Source organism: Megascapheus bottae, chromosome 32, assembly GCF_031878675.1.
Source record: "Megascapheus bottae isolate mThoBot1 chromosome 32, mThoBot2.hap1, whole genome shotgun sequence".
NCBI lineage: Eukaryota > Metazoa > Chordata > Mammalia > Rodentia > Geomyidae > Megascapheus > Megascapheus bottae.
The window spans coordinates 656,954-677,581 of NC_143540.1; the positions used below are offsets into that span (position 1 = coordinate 656,954).

At 56.6% G+C, this 20,628-nt stretch overlaps 1 protein-coding gene across 1 annotated transcript in view; it reads left to right on the forward strand.

Moving 5' to 3' along the window:
- Positions 1 to 18,340, forward strand: part of Wwtr1 (WW domain containing transcription regulator 1) — a 46,253-nt gene extending 27,913 nt beyond the window's left edge. The window contains exons 3-7 of the mRNA XM_090323715.1: positions 4,938 to 5,077; positions 9,814 to 10,001; positions 15,856 to 16,001; positions 17,024 to 17,136; positions 18,114 to 18,340. Coding sequence (XP_090179841.1) covers positions 4,938 to 5,077; positions 9,814 to 10,001; positions 15,856 to 16,001; positions 17,024 to 17,136; positions 18,114 to 18,298 — 772 coding nt within the window. The 3' untranslated portion in view covers positions 18,299 to 18,340. The remainder of the gene's footprint in view (positions 1 to 4,937; positions 5,078 to 9,813; positions 10,002 to 15,855; positions 16,002 to 17,023; positions 17,137 to 18,113) is intronic.
- Positions 18,341 to 20,628: the final 2,288 nt, after the last annotated feature.

Sequence of the window (20,628 nt, forward strand, 5' to 3'; positions counted from 1 at the left end):
TTGTAAATAGATTTCCATAGTTGAAGCTGAGAGTATAAAGAATCCTGTTGTTTCTTTATTGTTATTGTTTAAAATGGGGCGTTTTTTTCCCTGAAATACTTGGGCGCCAGCCAAGTTAATTTAAACAGTGACAAGCATACCAGCAATCGGAGGAGGTTCGTGGCCCCTTGAAACTTGCTTTCATGACCAAGCAAGGCAAGTAGTGAGTGCTGTGGCCTGCACGTGGAATCCACACCTCAAAGAAGAATGATACGAATGTAACATGGGGGACCATGTGGGATGGGAGCAACGGAAAGGGTAGAGCAAGAAGGCAGGGTGAAGCACGGGGTTCACGTGTGAAAACAAAATACTAAGTCCCACTATGAGTGTGTTAAAAGAGGGCAAGAATGTAACAGAGGCAGGGAATTTGATGAAAGTTCATTACATGCATGCATAGAAATATTGCAATGAGCCAGGAGCGTGGCCTAGTGGTAGAGTGCTTGCCTAGCATGCACAACGACCTGGGCTCGGCTCCTCGGTACCACATACTTAGAAAAAGCTGGAAGTGGTGCTGAGGCTCTGGCAAAAAGCCGGAGGACAGTACTCAGGCCCTGAGCTCAAGCCCCAGGACTGGCCAAAAAAAAAAAAAAAAAAGTATTAGAATGAAATCCTTTGTGCAATTCACAGATGCCGTTCCCACAAGCCATGCCCCTGAGGACGAATGGCACTTCTCTCTCCTGGGGCTGGGCTCTGGCCCGGTCTTGTGATTTCCACTTCTGAGGTCCCTACGGGAGGGCTTGCTGTGACTGCTGGGATTTGGGGCCCAGTGAAGGCTGAGATGCCTTGTCTCTCCACCCCCGCCCCACACCCCTGCTCACTCACCTGGGCTCACCCCAGAGCAGGCCTCAGCAGCAGGACCTGTGGTCCAGAGCAGGAAGGGTTTGAACCTTCCCTCTGCCCGCCCCTCTGTGGGTGCAAACTACAAATTCAGCTCCCCTTGCGTTTTCCTGGGCTTCCCCAAATCTCCACTCATCCAACTCCCTGCAGAGCGTGCCGGGCACTGCTGGTTCTCCTGGTGGTGAATGACGGTTAGAGGCGGGGTCAGTCTCCAAAGGAACTTCTGACCGGGCAGAAATGAGGCCGGCCGGCCTGCTGCCAGCACTTGCAGGCCACCAGGTCCCTACCACGCAGTGAGTATGTCGCTCCGGACCCTGAGACCCACTGGCCTGTCAGTTTATAGTTTGCGGTATGATGGTACAGACATCACTTATTTCCCTAAGTGAGCGGGAAGGTTGCTGAGCCATTAACACAGGGAGAAGGTTCTGAGTTACAAATTCTGCGACCACTGTGGAAACCTTTGTGAAGGTTCCTCAACAAAACCAAACCAAACCCTCGACCTGCCTTATGCCCTTGCTTCGTGTCACGAGTGCAAGCTGAGGCGCCCAGGGGCCGCCTGCACGTCTCCATGTTTATCTGAGCTCTGCTCCCCGCCGCCAGTGCAGGGTTAGCAGTGGATGGAGAGGGCGCCCACCTGTTAGGAAGAGGTTGAGGAAACACACAGCTGCTGTAGTTGAAAAGAAGAAATCCAGGTGGTTAGAGAGGCCTTCTCCTCGTCTCTGTGGCTGGACAGGGGAGGACACAGATGCCCAGATGGGTCTGGACGCACAGGTGGGGTGTGGACGCTGCCCTGTCCTGCTGAGGGCTGTGCCCTCCGCTCAGCAGGCAGCGGCCGGGAGCAGCCACCCGAGCTGCTTAAGTGCAGAACCCCAAATCATCTTCTCTCACCCCTGGTTAGGTGACCCTCAGACCACCCCTTCCCTTGCAGGGCTGTCACTCTCCTCCGCTGTCCCCCCGGCAGGACAGGGTGGGTGAGGAGTGCAGTGACGGTTTGGGGAGCCAGAAGTGGGCTCCGTGCCAGGCGGGTCTTGTTCTTGTAGGGGTGGTTCTGGTGGACCAGGGCTCCTGCCCCGCACCACGAGCACGTGTAAGTGGCAGGCCCACCTCGTGTGTTTGGAGTGCAGCTGCCCCCACCCGAGGCCAGTTTAGAGTAGGTGGGGGTCCCCTGGCTGGAGGGCCGTGGTGGGGGACAGTGTGGGGAGCCAGCCCGCCCTAAGGCTCAGGTGATCTGTACTGCACCCTACGTTGCTGAAAACGGTTTTTTCTTCTCTGGTGCTAGGGATGGAGCCGAGGCCAGAAGTCCTGGCCCTTTCCTCGGTTTCTCAAGAGATTAGGAGAATGAGGTTAAGCAACTTGGCTGGGTTTTCAGAGGAAGGTCACACTGGCCCCAGTTAGGTGTTGCTGAGGAGCCAGGCGCAGTGGTCCCTGCCGAGGGGTGAGTCACCATTTCCCCAAGGCTCTTCTGGAGGAGGGGCGCGTTCAGGGGGTCCCCTTCTCCCCCGGGAGACACCGCGCTGGTGAGTTCAGCCCTGGCAGGCAGCACGGATGTTAAGCTGTTCCTGCCCTGGTCTCCACTCCCACGGCTGCTGCCTGCTGCCCGCGCTGAGCGGCTTCAGCAAGGCTGGCTAGCCACGTGGAGGGAGGGGATGGCAGCACCCCACAGCTGGCCGGGCGGGGCGGAAGCCAGGTTCTCCCCACTCCACTCCTGAGGCTGCTATTTAAACAAGCAGGACCTCCAGGCCTGGCTCTGGTGGAAGTGAGGATTAGAGCCTGGTAGTTAAAAATACAATCCCTGCCCTTCGCTGGGAATTCCAGGGACGGCTGACATTTTTGGGTTGGCTGGTGAATGGCAGACGCCGGAAGCATGCCCCCAGATGCTGTGCAGTCTTCTTGCTCCTCTGGCCGGGCAGGCCTCCCGACTGTTACTCCCAAATGAGAGACACGGCGGTCTTTGCGGCCCTGCCTCAGTGGCAGGCTCCTGGAAGCTGGTGGGCACACATTCCATGAGAACAAGGAGGGCCTCTTCCCTGCTCACACATGCCATCAGCCTCGGTCATACAGCACAGAGAGCACGGCTTCTGGAATGAACCTCTGGAGGCGGTGCTCGTGGTGTGTCTGCTGCCGTCGCAGGATCTGCCTTTGCCTCGGAGTCTTCTTAATTGTCGTGTGGAAGAGTAGGGTAGCGGGTCAGGCTGCTGAAACGTCAGGGGCTCCCTTCCCGTGCAGTCAGCCAGGCAGCAGGGCAGCGTGGGGAGGGGGCCTGAGCCAGGTACTGTGCTCACGCCTGTAATCCTAGCTACTCAGGGATCTGAGATTGGGAGGACAGAGGTTTGAGGCGAAGGTTTACTAGATTCCCTCTCAGCCAGTAGTTGGCAGGGTGGCATGTATTTGACACCCCGCCACTCAGGAGGGCTGGGGTCTGGTGGATGGCAGTTCTCAGCCAGCCAGGACAAACAAGTCTGGAGACTCCGTCTCTCACACAGAGAAGCTGATGTGGGATCCCATCGTCTGTCATCCTAGCTGTGCTGGGAGCATAAAACAGAAAGATCACAGTCCAAGCAGGCATCTTGGACAAGGAGGAAAACAAAAACAAAAGAGTCATAGCTCAGTGTTGATTCCTGACATGGGCAAGGTCCTGAGTTCAAATCCTAGTGTAGCCCAAAGTGGAAAGGAAATGCAGTAAAATGTAAACCATATCTTTTCTCCTGGGAGGCAGGCATTCATTTCTGCTGGCCAGTGCAGACCAGGACTAGGCTACCACTGGGGCCCGCTCCCCACGCTGGCCTGGTTTGCGGGGGGCATCTATACTTCAAGGGGAAGGGTTGCCGGGCAGGGGGATGGATTCACTTGGGCACCTGCCCTGGGACCCTTCTCTGGTGTGGGTGAGAGAGAAGAGCCAAGCGCCACTGGCAGACACGGAACAGAGCAAAGGCATTGCTTCAGGAAATGGGAAGCAGGTGTGAGATGGGGCACCACTTCCCGAGACCTGAAACTTGAAGTAGAACGTGGCTGCCATGGGCCACTAAACTGAAGCACAGCTATTCTCTACCTTTGAAACCAGACAAGGAAAAGGAACCTGACTTCGCGTGTTTATGTCCTCATTCTAAGTGGGGGGAATTTCAAAACTTCATTGTACGTCTTGCCAGTTTCTGGCCAGCTGGTATGGGATTAAAGATTGGCATAGCATCTGTTGTCAGCTGACGGGGCGAGTTTCCGCCTCCAGCCCTATCTGGATCTGCCTCCACCTCACCAGATCTGCTTCCTTTCCATTTTTAGCCTCGGGGTCTGATGGGGACAGTTCATGAAAAGCAAATTGCAGCTCCGAGTGCTCCAGGAAAGCCCTGCACCGCTCATCCTCCACACCTAAAGTTACTGTAACGCGGAGAAGGCAGCAAGCCAGCACATGTTCAGGGTCCCTCTTCCTCAGGGATGATGGGTCTTCTGGGCCTTGATTAAGCCTGGGAATACCACCGGAGCCCTTGCCTGCTCCGCCTCTCCCTCCCCCCCAGCTCTCCTGTCCTGGGCTCTGGAGGTGGTGCCCTCCCTTCCTGGGGCAGTAGAGCTGGGAGGATGGGGTCTTCGGCCCAGTCCCAGGGAGGTTGGCGCCACCACAGGTCCATGAGGCTATACCTGAACACCGAGTGCAGGACCGGCTGAGGAGAGGGCGCTGGCCTAGCAAGGAGTTGGCCTGAGTTCACGCCCCCATGGTCCCAGCATGCACGTGTGCGTGTGCAGACACACACACACGCACACACACGTGCGCTCACATACACATAAGCACACACGCACACACATGTGCGCGCACATACACATACGCACACACACATGCGCGCACATACACATACGCACGCACGCACACACACATGCACGCATATACACACACACGCGCGTGCACGCGCGCGCCTTCTGGAGAAAAGACACTGTCAAAGCCTCCCTGGGGGCTGGGGCGCTTGCTGTCACCCAGCCGCTCAGGAGGCTGGAGGCTTGAAGCCCGCCTGGGCCACGGGGGTCCCTGTGTGTGGCCAGACACGGGTTGTGATGAACTGCTCTCTCTCCTGCAGTCACATAGAAAAGATCACCACGTGGCAAGACCCTCGGAAAACCGCCAGTCATCCCCTGAGCCGTGCGACGCTCCACGCAGCCCCAGCCACCTCCACGCCGGTGCCACAGAGATCGATGGCCGCATCCCAGCCCAACCTGGGTAAGCCTCCAGCCTGTCCGCAGGAGCAGGGGTCCCATGACTGCATCCCAGCCCCAGGGCCGCTGCCACCCCAGAGCCTCCTCTTGGCCTCTGGTAGGTGCTCCTGGTCCTCGTCTCACAGTGACCGTGGTCTGCATCTTCAGCCCGGCCAGGGCGTGCATGCATGGGTGCGTGCATGTCTAGGTAGTTGTGCTCAGATCCACCTGGCTCCCCATAAGGAGTAGCAGAACCCCATCGTGAGACCCCAGGCCCATGTGGAGACAGGCCCCCGTCGTGACCTGGGGCTCCTGGTGCCCATCGTGAGATGGGGCCCCAGACACCAGCTTGGACCCTGTCAGCTGTAATGCTGGTGAAGCAGGGGTTTGAGTGGCCCCCGGCGTGGCCTGCGGTGAGGGCCCTGGGGGGGGTCAGGGGGCCTGCAGTGGAGGCGGGTCTTAGTCTCCTTGCAGTCCTGGCAATGGCGTGGTCCAGGGCGTGTCCTCTGCTGGCCAGGGGCGGCCCTGCAGCCCTCCCTCCCTGCCAGGTGGAGGGTGGGGTCTGGGGCTGTCACCCCACCTCCCCCTGCGCGTGCCCCTCTGCGACCCCCTTCACATCAGCTGACCCATCCCTCCTTCCCTTCTGGAAGTCTAAATTTACTCCCGGGGGCTGTGCAGTTGGTGGTGGCCAGGACAGCTGCTCTCCCAGCTTTGCTTTGAACCACTGGCGGCCATGGCACCACCCACCATACAGGACACCAGGCAGGCCAGAGCCTCAGCCGAGAGCATTGGCGCGAGAGAGAAGGGCAGGAAAAACAAGTCTGAGCACAGCACAGGTAATGAGCCTGGACGCAAGCCCAGCACCAGGGCTCAGGAAGGACACCCCCCACCCCATGCTGATGACATACTGCTGGGGGAGCCTGGGGTCAGAGGCTAAGGCAGGGGGCTGCGAGTTCAAGGCCAGCCTAGGCCAAGGTCCACAGAGCCAGAACCAAACACAGAAGACACCTTCTACATTTCCTTGGCCTGCTTTAACACATATGTCAAGAAGGTCTTTAAGTTTCAGTAAAGATTTTTTTTTATTAGAAAAAGGCATAAAGGATGGCACAAGTTCAGGCAGTCTCAGATCCTCACCACAGAGGGTCAGGCAGCTTCCCACCTCCCCTCCCCCGTCTTCCTCACTGAAAGCTTCCAGGATGTTCTTCTGCAGATCTGCACACAGGTGGATGGCTGTATGTCAGGACGTGACCGCGACCCGTAGATGTATATGTACATGTACATGTATATAGTTAGCTTAATACTTAGATTTATTCATTCCTTTTTAGCACTCTAATATTCTACTCTGTTGATAAACCATACTTTACTTAACAGCCCCTTGGGCTGAACTGTCTCCTAATTGCTCAGTATATTGCACCTGTGTCGTGCGCTGCTGCTACGTAGTGTGTCAATAATGTGCGTATGGAGATCAGGGGGTTCAGTCTGAACACCCTGCTTTTGATTTTTGATATTGTGGTTTGAATTCAGGACCTTGCGCTGGCTCAGCTTGTTTTCCAGCTGGCGCTCTACCATGAGCCATGCCTCAGGCTTGACTTTTTGATGGTTTATTGGAAGCAGTCTTGTAGACTTTCTGGCCTCTGCGCCTCTCTGCTCTGGCTCTCAGCCTCCTGTGCAGCTGGGATTGCAGGCGTGGGCCGCTGGCCCCTGGCACGTATTTTTTAACCAGGCCCTTGCTTTCCCACCGGCTCTGCTCTGCGTCTGTCCCCACATGTTTTCACTAAGCCTCAAATGGAAGTCTCACTGGAAATTATTTTGCTTCCAGTATGTGTTCTGAATTTTGTTCCTTATTATTTTTGTCCTTTGCCTTTCAGTATATTTCTTAGACACCAGTGAAGAATGAGTTTTGCCTTTGCCAAGGCTTAACTGTTTGCAGAGCTGGAACGAAGTGAAGTTACAGTGGGGGAGGGAAGGGGAGGCTGGTTACGTCCTGGCTCACAGCAAGTCCCTTAGCTGCTTCAGCCCCGTAGTTCAAGCATCAAGCAGAGGCCGTCCCGGCCTACTCTTACCCCGGCCGCTGCAAGGCCTCCGGTCACTACGGTTAACCGGAGAACAGTCCACCCTGCCATCTAACCTCCAGGCCCTGCCTGGCCTGGTGCACTCCATTCAGGAGAGGCGTCTGGGGCCCTTCCAGCCTTGTTCTGGCTTCTTTGAAATCCAGGTTTCCTCCCGGGCTAGCTCTGCCGGTTTCCTGTTTGGGATTTGCTGTTGTTCTGTGCTTGGCCTGGCTGGGACAGTGGCACCTCTGGTTTGTGTTCGGTGACTTCTCAGCGCCAGCCAGTAGTTAGCAACATGTGTGGCTCGTAGACTCACAGGTCCTGTCTCTGGGACTCCGGGGCTCTCTTGTGCAGGCATTTTCAAATAATGTTCACTGAGATGGCCCAGCGCATGACTGACCGGTGCTGGCCTCCTCCTGGCCTGTCCAGCCCAGCTGTGCCCCATCTTCTGAGCCCCTGCTTTCCGCAGAGCTGATCAATCAAAAAACGGTCTCTAGTGAAAATAAAACACATGAATCAGAGTTTCCACTTCCTGTCGGGACAAAAGTGTACCCATTGTCTGGAGATAGGCAGGCCGCGATTGCTGGTGTGGGGTTGAACTCCACACATGGCCCCATGCCAGTTTTTGCTTGCCCCAAGTTGGGACCTCCTGTACTTTTCCCGGCTTATGGTGGGCTGGAGTCCATGAATCTCCTGAGCCCAGTGGAGGCCGTCAGGGCCACACACTGGGCTGGGGTCTCCAAGGCAAGGGAGGGGCTGTGTGTAGCACAGGGGTCCCGAGAGCTCAGGGCCAGCGAGGCGTGAGGTCGCCACCCTCCAGGTCCTCTGGGTGTGTGTGTGTACACCTGGATACTGGGGATTGAACTCAAGACCTAGGTACTGCGCTTGAGCCTTTTCACTCAAGGCTGGGGCTCTGTGTTTTGGCCACAGCTCCACTTTTGTCTTAATTGGAGGTGAGTCTCAAGACTGTCGCCAGGCAGGCTTTGAACTGTGATCCTCAGATCTCAGCTTCCTGAGTAGGTAGGATTGCAGGCCTGGTGTGGCAGGATTTTCCTTTTCACGCAGAGTTACACAGACACTAACATTCCTGACAAGTGCACACGCATTTCCTGGTGTTCAAGGTTTCCTGGGAAACCACTGCAGGCCCCGCTGTGCCCTGCCTGAAGCCAGCGGGCCTGGGCCTGAGCGCCATCGCTGTGGCCACACCTGGAGCTTGTGAGGAGCTCGTGAGGCAGTTGTGAGGGAAACAGGCTTTTAGGCAGGCAAGGTCAAGGGTGTCTTAGCCCGGAGCCCAGGGCTTCCTCTGCCCCCAAGTGGACAAAGGCATCAGTGTGAATCAAATGCTGCCGGGCTGATACTTTACAGATTTTTGGAAGCAAATGTGCCCTCCAGTGTAAAGCTGCTTTTATTTTCCCTCTGACCTGGTTGGAAGGCTAACGCTGTTTCTGGGAAATTAGAGAAACAATCGGATTGCTGTTGGCGGAGAGACCGACAAGACGGAAGGGGAGAGGTGGGGAGAGGCTGGCTTGGGCAGGGAGGGTGCAGACGGCTCTGCGGCAGGCACATCCGCAGAGCAGACGCAGCACACCTGGTCCAGCTGGCTGCTTTTCCTGTGCACAGGTGGTGCACCACCCCTGCATCCCCTCCCCCACCCCTGCAGCCTTGGGTAGACAGTTTCACTGCATTCTTAAACTTTCCCCGCTCCGTCTTTTTCCTCTCTTTTCCCCTCCTCCTGCTTAGGGCGTGATGTTAGATTAAAAAAAAAAATCTAATGTTTTTATCAGAAGCAAATGAGCCCTGGCCACGAGACGCTCCAGAGCTCCTCGCAGAGCCAGCCCGGGGCTCCCAACGGCTCCATCTGCTGTGCAGGGCTTGTTTCTTCATGTGAGCCCGTTCCCCTGTCTCCTATTCTCTCTCCCCCCCTCCCCTCTCCCAAGAAGCCCATGCCTTATGTGTACACTGCCCTGGGCGTGTGATGGGCTCGCGGCTTGGGGGTGCACTGGACACGGTGTGTGGGCACCCTGGCTGTGTGGATTCTGCCAGGCTTCCCGCAGCAGAGGGTGCAGGTGTGGACAGACCCAGCCTCCCGTCCTGGCCTTCCGGTCACTTCTCCCAGCCGTGGGCTGCAGACGCTGCTGGAACACCAGGGCTGCAGCCTTTAAAATGCTTGTAATTCCCCTGTCCAATCACAAATGCGGTTAACCTGTGTTTCCTTCCCCCCCCCCCCCAATTGGTCTTTCCTGTTGCAAAACTGAGCATTTCCAGTCAGTCAGGTGTCTGAGTCTGGCGCAGGCTTCTTGGGATTCCCTGTTTGAACACAGTACTTGAGTCATGTTCCTGCATGCACTTTACACTTTGTTATCCTCTCGCTCGTCTGTCCTAGAACTGTGTGCCCATGGTGTGTTGATGATCCGTGCGGGCATGGGCGGGGGACCCCCCAGCCTGACACCTGGGGGAACCCCAGAGCCTGGACCCCCGGCCTGGGGGTTTCTCCTGCTTGAAGTGTGCGCTGCCACTGACTTTTCATGGAGCGCCAAAGCCAAGCCTTAGAGGAGCCAGGAAGCCCTTTGTGCCCAGATGACAGTGGTCAGAGGTCAGCACGATGAAGGGGCAGGGACAAGGCCGTCTCTGCCGAGCACTGCAGGCTCCAGGAAGCCCTGCACTGCGGAGCTCGGCCACTGAGCTCTTCCCCCTCCCTCCCTCTCTCCAGTGATGACCGCCCAGCACCAGCCGCCGATGGCACCTGGTGCCCTGAGCCAGCAGAGCGCCTCGGCGGGGCTGACAGCCCAGCAGCAGCAGCAGCAGCAGCAGCAGCAGCAGCAGCAGCAGCTACGGCTCCAGAGGATCCAGATGGAGAGGGAGAGGATCCGACTGCGGCAGGAGGAGCTCATGCGGCAGGTATGGCCGGCGGCGGCCACGCCGGGCCTCCCCGGGGCGTGTCCACACACCAGCGTGTGTCAGCATGGCTGCCACAGGCAGGAGAGGGTGGAGAGAAAGAACGCTCCTCTGAGCGGTGACCAGGCCTGCTGTCCCAGGCATCACACTGGCACTCGCTGTACTTCCTGGGTCAGGGATTTAGGAAAGGGCTCGGCGGGACGGCAGTTTGGAGGGGAGGAATGGCCGGTCCTCTGGAGTCCAGGAGAAAAGGGCCCTGTGGACTTGAATCCGGGGACTCAGTATTGATTCACTGGAGTTGACAGCTGGTGGGGCGGCACAGGGGCCGGAGGCCAGGGAGACGCAGCCTCCTGGAACCTGCTGGAGACCCTGAGGAGGCCTGCGCTGCTGAGAAGTCGGTGGTCACCATTCACACTTCCTCCTTCCTTGGGGCTGGGGTGGGGGGTGAAGAATGCAGACTGTGGACAGAAATACTGACTGAACCGTCTCCATCATCACCAGGACGGAGGAGGCCAGGATAGGAGCTCAGGTGGCTCGCTTTCTCCCTCCCTGTCAGGGTCCTTCGTCCCCAGTCCCTCTCGACTAGCCGGAGGGATGGGGAAACACACACCCCGACCAGTCCAAGCCATGAGAGGAGAGACCCACTGTCCTCCCGCACTGAGCCTTCCTTCCCCGGAGCACGAACAGACGCCACGCAGCTTCATCAAGGCAGGAAAACCTCTCTCCCCCTCCCTTATATTGGGTGTCATAGCCTGTCAGCACAACAGGTGGGCAGGATAAAGAGGTCCACTTGTTTACCCCTACTACAGGTCTCAGCAGAAAGTTATTAGAATGGCGTTACTCAGCCCCCAAAAGCTCCCCCGTTTTTATCCTAGAAAAAACCTAGGCTATGTGGGGCTACCATCATATCAGATCGACTGTGCCTGTCTTAGGTGTCTCCAAGCTCGCTAGTCTTCTTACCCATCATGGGATCACCAAGTCCTTTCTACTTGGCTCCTGTCTTAGGTTGATAGGCTGACAGCTGGGACTTGCCCGTCTTTGACTACCAGCCGTCCATTTAAGCAAATCAGACCTGAGGGGATGCACCTATTTCCATGGGAGCAAACAACGCCTGTCCCATTAGCATTCACTTTAGTGCATAAAAATAAATCCAAACCCATCAATCCTACCCATCTTTGATCAAGTCCCCAAATCTGATTAACAATAATTATTTGTGTGGATTATTCAAAACATTCTCTGTAGGAACTGCGGTGGCAAGGGCAATACTCGCGGCAGTAACGGTAGATGTGGCAATGCTCGCCACCACGGCCAGGAAAATAACAAAGTCGTCTTTACTGATGAGCGGGAAAGCATTCTCCTCCGCCTGTACAGGCACTGGTATGGGTTCCGACTACAACAGCCAGAGTAAACAGGGAAACATTCCAACATTAACTAAGAACACATTATTGAAAGCAATGGAAAAAACAAAGACTATCACACAAGCCATAGGGAATAGCAGGGCAATGGAAGAATTAGAGTCTTCCAATCCTCCCCACCCCCATTTTGTTTTAAACTACTGTCTCCATGTCTCTAATTTATCCTATCTCACTTTCCAAAAATGACTCTGGTCCCTTCATTTTAAGGGGGTTATGGGCGAAGATCCATTTTCTGTAACTTCAAGTTGACTCAGGGGCGTTGTCTATTTTGCCAGGGACCCTAAAAAGCTTTAGCCTGTTTTCAACTATTCTGCACCCGAGCACAGGCTTTCTAAATCACTACCATTTAATTCTTTCTTGAGTATTTTTCTGAACTTCTTTTCACCTTTCTCAAACTGTTTACTCCAGTATAATTTGCCACATAGTTTTAGACTTAGATTTGCCCATATAGCATGCTAACAATGTAACCTTGAACATGTTCACTCATATCTGTTCACACACACATTCATACTCGCGCAAAACATCGGTAGTTGCAGTCTGAACCCATTTCGGTTCTATTCTAAAATATTGGTCGTTCCGGTCTGAACTCATCTGGTTCTATTCTAAAATTGCCTCGCCCTTATACCGCTCTGGCCAGGGACTCCCGCGAGGTTCCGTCCCTCCGTGCCGAAGTGACCTGCACTTCGGAGGCGGACTGGGAATGATTATTAAAATCTTTTACTGTTAAAACACCTAGCTGCTTCTGCTGTGTTTGCCTCTCCGCTTTGGTACAGCTGCGGCTTCTTTGCCTTTTTTCTCCTTAGGTTTGGGTGGAGTTTTTGGTTTTCCTTTTCCTCAATTTTCTACCTTTTGCCTTTTTTATGGGTTTTTCTTTTTATCTTTTGCTTTTTTTTAATGGGTTTTTCTTTGTATTTTCCTTTCAGGTTTCTCTGGTTTCTCAGTCTTTGAGGAGGTTTCCTTACTTTTTGACTTTTGTAGGTAGTTGCTTCCTTTTCTCTTGTTTACCACTTTTTCTTTTTGTCTTTCTCCCTGTCTTTTTTTTCCCTATAAGCAATTTCAGCCTGCATTTTCCCCCTTCAGGTTTCCCTGTCCCTTCAGTCCCTTTTTCTTTTTCTTTGCATTATCTTCCTTTCAGGTTTCCCTGGCCCTTCAGTCCCTTCTCCCTGTATCTCTTGCTTGGCTCAACTCGCAGTCGTGCCCCTTTCATGCCCCATTTCGTGCCCCACGTTGGGTGCCAGTATGTCGAGGTCCTTTGTCCCCAGTAGGGGGGACAAAGTAGGAGGGATGGGGAAAAACACACCCCGACCAGCCCAAGCCGCGAGAGGAGAGACCCACTGTCCTCCGCACTCAGCCTTCCTTCCCCGGAGCACGAACAGACGCCACGCAGCTTCATCAAGGCAGGAAAACCTCTCTCCCTCCACTAAAACCCCCTCCTTATATTGGGTGCGGGAGCCTATCAGCACAGCAGGTGGGCAGGATAAAGAGGTCCACGTGTTCACCCCTACTACATCTCAGCAGAAAGTTATTAGATATGGCGTTACTTGGCCCCCAACACCTCCCCAGCCCCTCATTTCTGGGGTGGGCAGGCGGGCGCCTCTGTGGCCATTCTAGAGCCGCTGGCTGGCTAGAGCCTGGCTTCTGTCCAGGCAGGAGTTTTTAGCGAGGCTGGCTGTGCCCGCTGCACAGGGTGAGGTGAAGCTTGCAGCCAGAAGCATTTCCCAGGGCCCAGCCTCAGGCCCCGCCATCCACACCGGTGAAGATCTGAACTCGTCTCTCGCGGTGGGCTCCAGGCTCCGCTCGTGGGTCTCTGGCTCCGAGACTGCTCTAGCACCCTGCTTTCAGCAGCGATTAGTCCTGGCCCACCCAGAGCTTGAGCTCCCAGAAAGAACCATTTTTCCAAGGTCTTCTGTTGTCCAGTCTGGACAGGGTTCTCACACCCGACTTCATCCTAAAACAGTGAGAAGGAAGGAGAGTGTTACAAACAGCAGTGTCCCCTTGTGGCTGGTGAGAGGAGAGGCAGCGCCCCCTTCTGCCCTGGGAAGCTCCAGGACCGCCTTTCCCAGACCCCCACTTTATTGCCTACTAAGTGAAAAGAATTCCTAAATCATCATGTTTTTCTGAGTCCCGAGGAAGGCAAAGAGATTGAACACGAGATCCTGAATTAGAAGAGCAGCAGCAGGCAGGAGGCAATAATTACAGACTCAGACGTTTTCCCAAGCGTCAGATTCCTGCTCTGCTCCTGCACACCACCGAGGCTGCTGTGGGTGATGGGAAGGGGGCTCAGGAGGAGGGCTCCAGGCTTGGCTCCAGCAGCAGCCACCTTGATCCCTGCTGTCTCTTGGCACAGACCACAGAGGAGACTTCCAGCAGACATTTGTCTCCCTCCCTCTCCTAAAGAAGGCAGATATTCAGCATTCAGCCTGCAAAAGCCATCTTGGTTTTGGCAGAGAGAAAATAACTATTTTAATGTTAGGATTTCAAAATATTGTCTCCCTGCCTTTGTCTTTTGTTTCTTTTCACTCCACCCTTCTGGTGAAACAATGCAGGCTTCCACTCTCCGGGGCTGGGGCCACACCCTTGGCCGGCTGGTGGACGGCTCGGCTGACCCGGCAGCCGGAGCCAGGAGGGGGACCTGGGAGGAGAAGGTGCTGCCCAGCCTCAGGCCAGCACTGGCTGTGCCACCCTGTGCCCTGCATCCTCCCCGCTCCTCCACACTCCTCTACCCTCCACTCCTCCCTGCTCCTCCACACTCCTCCCCACCCCTCTACTTGCTGCTGCCGGTAACAGCCTCAGCCAGAAGGGAGGAGGCTGTGTTCATAGCATACACTGCCTGCCTGCCTGCCTGCCTTGGACTTGAACTCAGGGCCTGGCACTGTCCTTGAGCTGTTTGCTCGTGGTTGGTGCTCTACCACTTGAGCCACAGCCTCATTTTTCACTTTTTGGTGGTTAATAGGAGATCAGAATCTTATGGACTTTCTTTTTTTTTTTTTTTTGCCAGTCCTGGGCTTGAGCTCAGGGCCTGAGCACTGTCCTTGGACTTTCTCAAGGCTGGAGCTCTACCACTTGAGCCTCAGCACCATTTCCGGCTTTTTTCTATGTATGTGGTACCGAGGAATCGAACCCGGGTCTTCATGCATGCTAGGCAAGCACTTTAACCACTAGGCCAAACTCCTGGCCTCTTATGGACTTTCTTGCCCTGAGTTGACTTTGAATCAGGTCCTCAGATCTCATCCTACTGAGTAGCTTGGATTACAGAGCCACTGGGTTCCAGCAACCTAGAGCTTTGTGTGGGCAGGCAGTGTGGTAAAGTGCTTGCCTGGCATGCACGAAGGCCTGGGCTCAATTCCCTGGTACCACATGCACAGAAAAAACCAGAAGTGGTGCTGTGGCTCAAGTGGTAGAGCCCTAGCCTTGAGAAGGCCCAAGGACAGTGCTCAGGCCTGAGTCCTAGTCCCAGGACCGGCAAAAACAAAACAAAAAAACACATTCTGTGTTTCAGGGACTGGATGACCACAGATTGGCCACATGACTCTAAAGCCCTTGTCACCCTTCACAGGAGACTTGCCACACACAGAGCCCCCAGTCACCATGCTTGAACTCTAGTAACCCCTGCACTTGAACTCTAGTAACCTCCACACTTAAACTCTAGTAACCCTTGTGCTTGAACTTGCTGCAGAAAGCATTGCAATTGAAGGCCTCAGTGGTCAGCTTGTCTGGACCAGGTACTGAGTCCTGGCTGTGAAGATGGGCCGGGGAAGGGGCTAACAAATGTCCCCTCGCTTTGGTGGTCCCAGGCTCAGTTTGTCTCTGTAGCCAGGGTTGGGGCTCAAGAATATGTGCTTGTGTTTTTATCAAAACAGGAGACTGGGAGGTGGCACCCAGGGAGGGATTTTCAGGAGTGAGTTTGTGAGCTTTGGGTGAGTGGCAGAGGCGTGTGTGGTGTGAGCTGTGAGTAAACCCCTGCTCCTCTGTGGGCTTTGTGCGGAGCTGTCTCTGCCTTAGCTACTTAACCCAGCTCAGCAATGTGATCAAGGAGAAACATGGATGGAGACTTCTTAAACAAACGTTTGCATTGGGTTTTCTGCCTGCTCTGTTAGGGAATAAGCCAGATGCAATTTAATGCAGACCCTAAAGGCTGCAATTCCCCAGTGCCATGGCCACTGAGTGGCACTGGCGGGATGTACTGGCTGGTCCACAGGCATCTGGGTGAGAACCCAGGCCAGGAGGGCCTTGGACCCGGAAGGCTCAGACACTGTGGTGATGGGGCAGCTGGGGCGCCTGCCTGAGGCTGTGCCCGGAGCCCTCCTTGGAGCAGGAACCACAGTAATGGCTTCCCGGAAAGACTATGAAGTTCTCTGTACCCCGGGGCAGTCCAGGTGGGGTCTGTGTTCTGGTCCCGGAGGCCACGGCTAACTCCTCTCCTTTACCTCTGGCCCTGGCAGGAAGCTGCCCTCTGCAGGCAGCTCCCGGTGGAGGCAGAGTCCCTGGCTGCTGTGCAGGCCGCCGCTGTCAACTCACCTGCAATGGCCACGGACCTGAGGTCTATTAGCAGCAGCAGCAGCAGCAACTCAGATCCTTTCCTCAACGGGTAAGTCACAGCTCCCGGCAGGGAGGTTCTCCACTCTCCACTTTCTGCCATCTGCCATTAAGACTGAGTCACACTGGAAAAGGCGAGGTGTGTGAGACTGGAGGTAAAGTCAGGAACTGGGGGAGCTGGCAGGAAAAGGAAAGGCAGAGACACTGATCTACCCTTAAAAAAATCCTTAGCGGGGCGTGGTGGCCCACAGCTCTCATCCTAGCTACTCAGGAGGCTGAGATCCAAGGATTGTGGCCCTGGCACTAAAGCCTGTGTGACTCTTATCTCCAGTCAACCACTAAGAAACCAGAAGTAGCGCTGTGGTTTAAGGGGTAAGGCTGAAGAGCTCAGGGACAGTGCCCAGGCTCAGAGTTCAATTCCTACAACCGACAAAAAAAATCCTAAATCCAGTTGTCAGCAGATTGGGCATCGTGGCCCAGCTTACAACTCCAGTGTGGTAGCCCAGACCTTCCGTCCTCTCCAGTGCTGGGACCACGAACACGAAGTTCCACGCCTGGCTGCACATAGCCTTCCAGTTCCCGCTCGTGTGCTCCAGAGAGATTCAGCATTGTATTTTCTTCTCCTTTTACTTAAAAAAAAAAAAAAGTACGAAACAGGACTGGGAGGGTGGTCTAGTGGTGGAGGGCTGGCCTAGCATGCACGAAGCCCTGGGTTCGATTCCTTGGTTCCACATACACAGAAAAAGCTGGAAGTGGTGCTGTGGCTCAAGTGGTAGAGCCCTAGCCTTGAGCACAGAGAGGCTCAGGACAGCGCCCAGACCCCAAGCTCAAGACCCAGGACTGGAAAAAAATGAAAATAAAAACAAAACCCAGAAATGGCAGCCTCCTCTGCAGTAGCCGGTCATTTGTGAGATGGAAAGGCCATCAGAGTCCACTGCTGGGAATGCCCCTCAGCTTATCGCCTGTTCATTTCCGGAAGATTAGGGTGTGTGTTTCAGATGGAGGGGGAGGAAAAGGTGTCCTGGCCCCCGCGGCCCAGGGGCTGCCTGACCGCCGTCTCCTCTCGCCCTGCAGCGGGGCCTACCACTCCCGGGAGCAGAGCACCGACAGTGGCCTGGGGCTGGGGTGCTACAGCTTGCCTACCACGCCCGAGGACTTCCTGAGTCACGTGGACGAGATGGACACAGGTGGGAGCCTTTGGGAAGCGCCATGCTCGTCCCCATCTCAACCGGGAAGTGCTCAGCTACCTCATGGGGCCCCTGAGAGCCCAGCTGCAGGCCCTGGTCCACTCTGTGCTCTTAGAGCTCTGCAGATACCGCTTTCCTAGGGAAGGGGTTTAAGCTTTTGCTCGCAGGGAGAAGAGGGGACAGGAGGAGGAGGGGGAGGAGGAGGGAGAGAGCAGTAGAAGACACTCTGGGCTGCTTTTCCCTTGCTGTGGGAGGCGGTGTTGGCTCATTGGCTCTCTGTGTTGGCTCGTGGCTGCCCTCCAGTCCTCATGGCTGCCCCATGGCTGGCCCCCTCCCCCTGGCCCCCCGGTCAGCCTGAAGTCTGTGTCTGTGTGAGGTCACCAGGACGCACGCACACTTCTGCCCTTCCTGGGGTGGTACGTGGGCTCACACTTGCTTGGGGGCCTCTACCACACGAGATGCTCCACCGGCTCCTTTTTATTTTTGCCAGTCCTGAGGCTTGAACTCAGGGCCTGGGCACTTCCCTGAGCTTCTGTTGCCCAAGGCTAGCGCTTGACCACTTGAGCCACGCGCCACTTGCGGCGTTTTCTGTGTATGTGCTGCAGAGGGATTGAACCCAGAGCCTCATGCAGGCCAGGCCCTTTCTGTGGTGGTTTTGATGGGGTCTCCGGCCCGCCCGGACCAGCCCGGAGCCCCTGCCTGTCGTCCTGACGTAGCCAGGCGGCAGCGGGAGCCACCGCACCTGCCACCATGTCTGGGCTGGCCTCGCCTGGCAGCGACCTGGGGCAGAGCCACGGTGCCTTTGTGTGCTCCGGACTCAGCCCTGAGGACCTGGAGGGGCTGAGGCTTCCCCTCCCCCCTCCCAGGGGAAGGGGCTGAGGCTTCCCCTCCCCCCCCTCCCAGGGGAAGGGGCTGAGGCTTCCCCTCCCCCCCTCCCAGGGGAAGGGGCTGAGGCTTCCCCTCCCCCCCTCTCCCAGGCGAAGGCTCAGGCCAGGCTTCCATGAACAGCACCCCCCAGCAGAGCCGCTTCCCCGACTTCCTCGACTGCCTGCCCGGCACCAACGTGGACCTGGGGACGCTGGAGTCTGAAGACCTGCTCCCTCTCTTCACGGACGTGGAGTCCGCCCTGAGCAAGAGCGAGCCCTTCCTGACCTGGCTGTGAGCCCCTCCCGGGGCGCCGGCCGCGGCGGGCGGGTCAGCGAGGCCGGGGCGGACGGCACGGCCCGGGGGCGGCCATGGCGCGTCGCAGGCCCCAGCAGGTGGCCCACGCGTGTCCTCCGGGTCGTTACGCTGCGGGGAGCCTGCCTGGCCCTGCCCCTCCGCCGCCCCCAGGCCTCGGCGCCGCCCCTCCCGCCCTGCCCCTCCGGGCCGGGCGCCGGCCTCCAAGTCCAGGAGCGTCCATCGGCCCCGCGTCCTTTAAAAGCGCCGCTCGGGACCTTCCCCTCCAGACCAGCTTCGCGGGTGCCGGGCCCTTGTCCAGCTGCCCTTGTCCAGCCGCGCGGCCCCTGGCCCTGCTCCTGTCTGTGGAAGCCTCTGGGCCGGCGGCCGCGGTGGCCGTGCACTCGGCCTGGCAGCCCTGGGGTTTTGCCTTCGAGCTCCGGGTGTCCGGGCGCTGCAGGCGCGGCCCAGCCGCCGTGACGAGCGCCCGCGGCCCGGTGTCCACGCCGGCCGGCCGCCCCGCTGCGCTCCGAGGGCTCTGCGCAGGGCCTGCTCGTGCCTCGTGGCGCCGGGCTGCCGTGGGGCGGGGCCCACACGGGCACTCAGTCAGGGGACAGGAGAGCCCGGGAGACCGGAGGGGAGGAGGAAGGGCCAGGCAGAGCACCCAGAAGGTGCGGCAGGGGCGGACGCGAGAGCGCAGGGCTGCAGTGAGGGGACGGGAGGGGAGGCAGGAGCGGGGAGGGGAGGCCGGAGCCGGGAGGGGAGGCAGGAGCGGGGAGGGGAGGCAGGAGCCGGGAGGGGAGGCAGGAGCGGGAGGGGCTCCCCTCCTCCCCAGGACCCCCAAGCCCTCCGCCCTCCCATGCCCGAGTGGCTCCGTGGCCCTTGCAAAATGCGCTATGGAAGAGGAGGACAGACAGGGCACCGAACCAAGCTCTGCAGTGTTACTGTGTTTTTAAGTTTTATAGACTCATTTTCAGGTTGCTCAATGTACGGGAAAGACACCCTTCTTTTTTAAGTAGTGAACCTCATCGATGACGTACATCACCGGGGCTTAGGAGTAATTTTCTAGTCAGCGTATGGCGTTAGATGATGCTAGAATAATTTTTAGTGGATTAGTTGGGACATTTATTCATGGACATGATACATATTTTGCAGAGCAAATTGTGGGCCCTGTTTACTAATAGAGAAAAGCCAGATGGAATTTTTGTTTTTAAAGCCATAAAATATGGCCTTTGTTAAAGGAACATGGAAGCTCGGGCGTGACAAAGAGCAAGGTGAGCCGGGCTGGGTCTGCGCTGGGACCCCAGCCCTGAGCCGCCCGCCTCCAGAGCAACGCGCAGAGGCCGTCCTGACACGTTGAACTCTGCAGAATTCTCCACGCGGTGCTATTTATACAGTTTCCTATTACAGGACGACTACAGGATAATTCATTTTTATTCCTAGACCTAATAAATCAACCCATAAATCTCACAATCTCATACCAAAAAAAAAACTGTCATAGAAAAAGCTGGTCGAGAAGGTGGGACTAAAAACTGAAGTTGTTTCTGTGATTTGTTTTTTAAGCTTTTTTCCCCTCTTTCATAGAAGACATTTTCTGGAAGCAAATAAACGGTCAGAACCTGCGTGTATGTGTGTGAGCTGGGGTTCTCTGTCGTGGTCTGTGGGCACTGGCGGCCTCCAGGCCGCTTCACTGGGGACGAGGGGAGCAGAGCCTGGTGAGCCGGGGAGGGCCTGACTGCGTTCTAGAAAGTGCTCTGCAGATGGCAACGTGGAGGGAGAGGCAGGCCGTCCCCTGTGCAGTCAGAAGAGAACTTTCCAGAAAGAAACAAAACCCAAGGGGCCCGGAGGTTGTCCTAGTGGTAGAGTGCTTGCCTCGCATGCACGAAGACCCGGGTTCGATTCCTCATGCTCCAGAGGAAATCCCAGACCTGAGGAGAGGCAGGGCGCAGGTCTTCCTCCTGCCCTGGGCGCCTGCCCAGCACTCAGTGCTCTGGGCTCAGTGCTCTGGGCTCAGCGCTCAGTGCTCTGTGTGGCACTTGATCCCCCTGGACACCCTTCCCTCTACCCAGGCATCAAGCAGCAGCTCTAGACCTCAGCTGGAGGAGGAGAACCCTAGGGGAGACAGCGTGACCACTGTGAAGGGGGTGCTTATGGCTGAGTCCCCAGGGGGTTATGTGATGGGGACCTTGCTACAGGCTGGTGAGGCTCAGCCGCTGGCCAGGCCATCCCCCCCCTCCCGCATGGTGACGCAGATGGCAGACCAGGCTGCCCGAAGCCTGCAACCAGACCCTGCCTCAGCCTGGGGAAACCGAGGCAGAGAAGACGTGCCGGCCC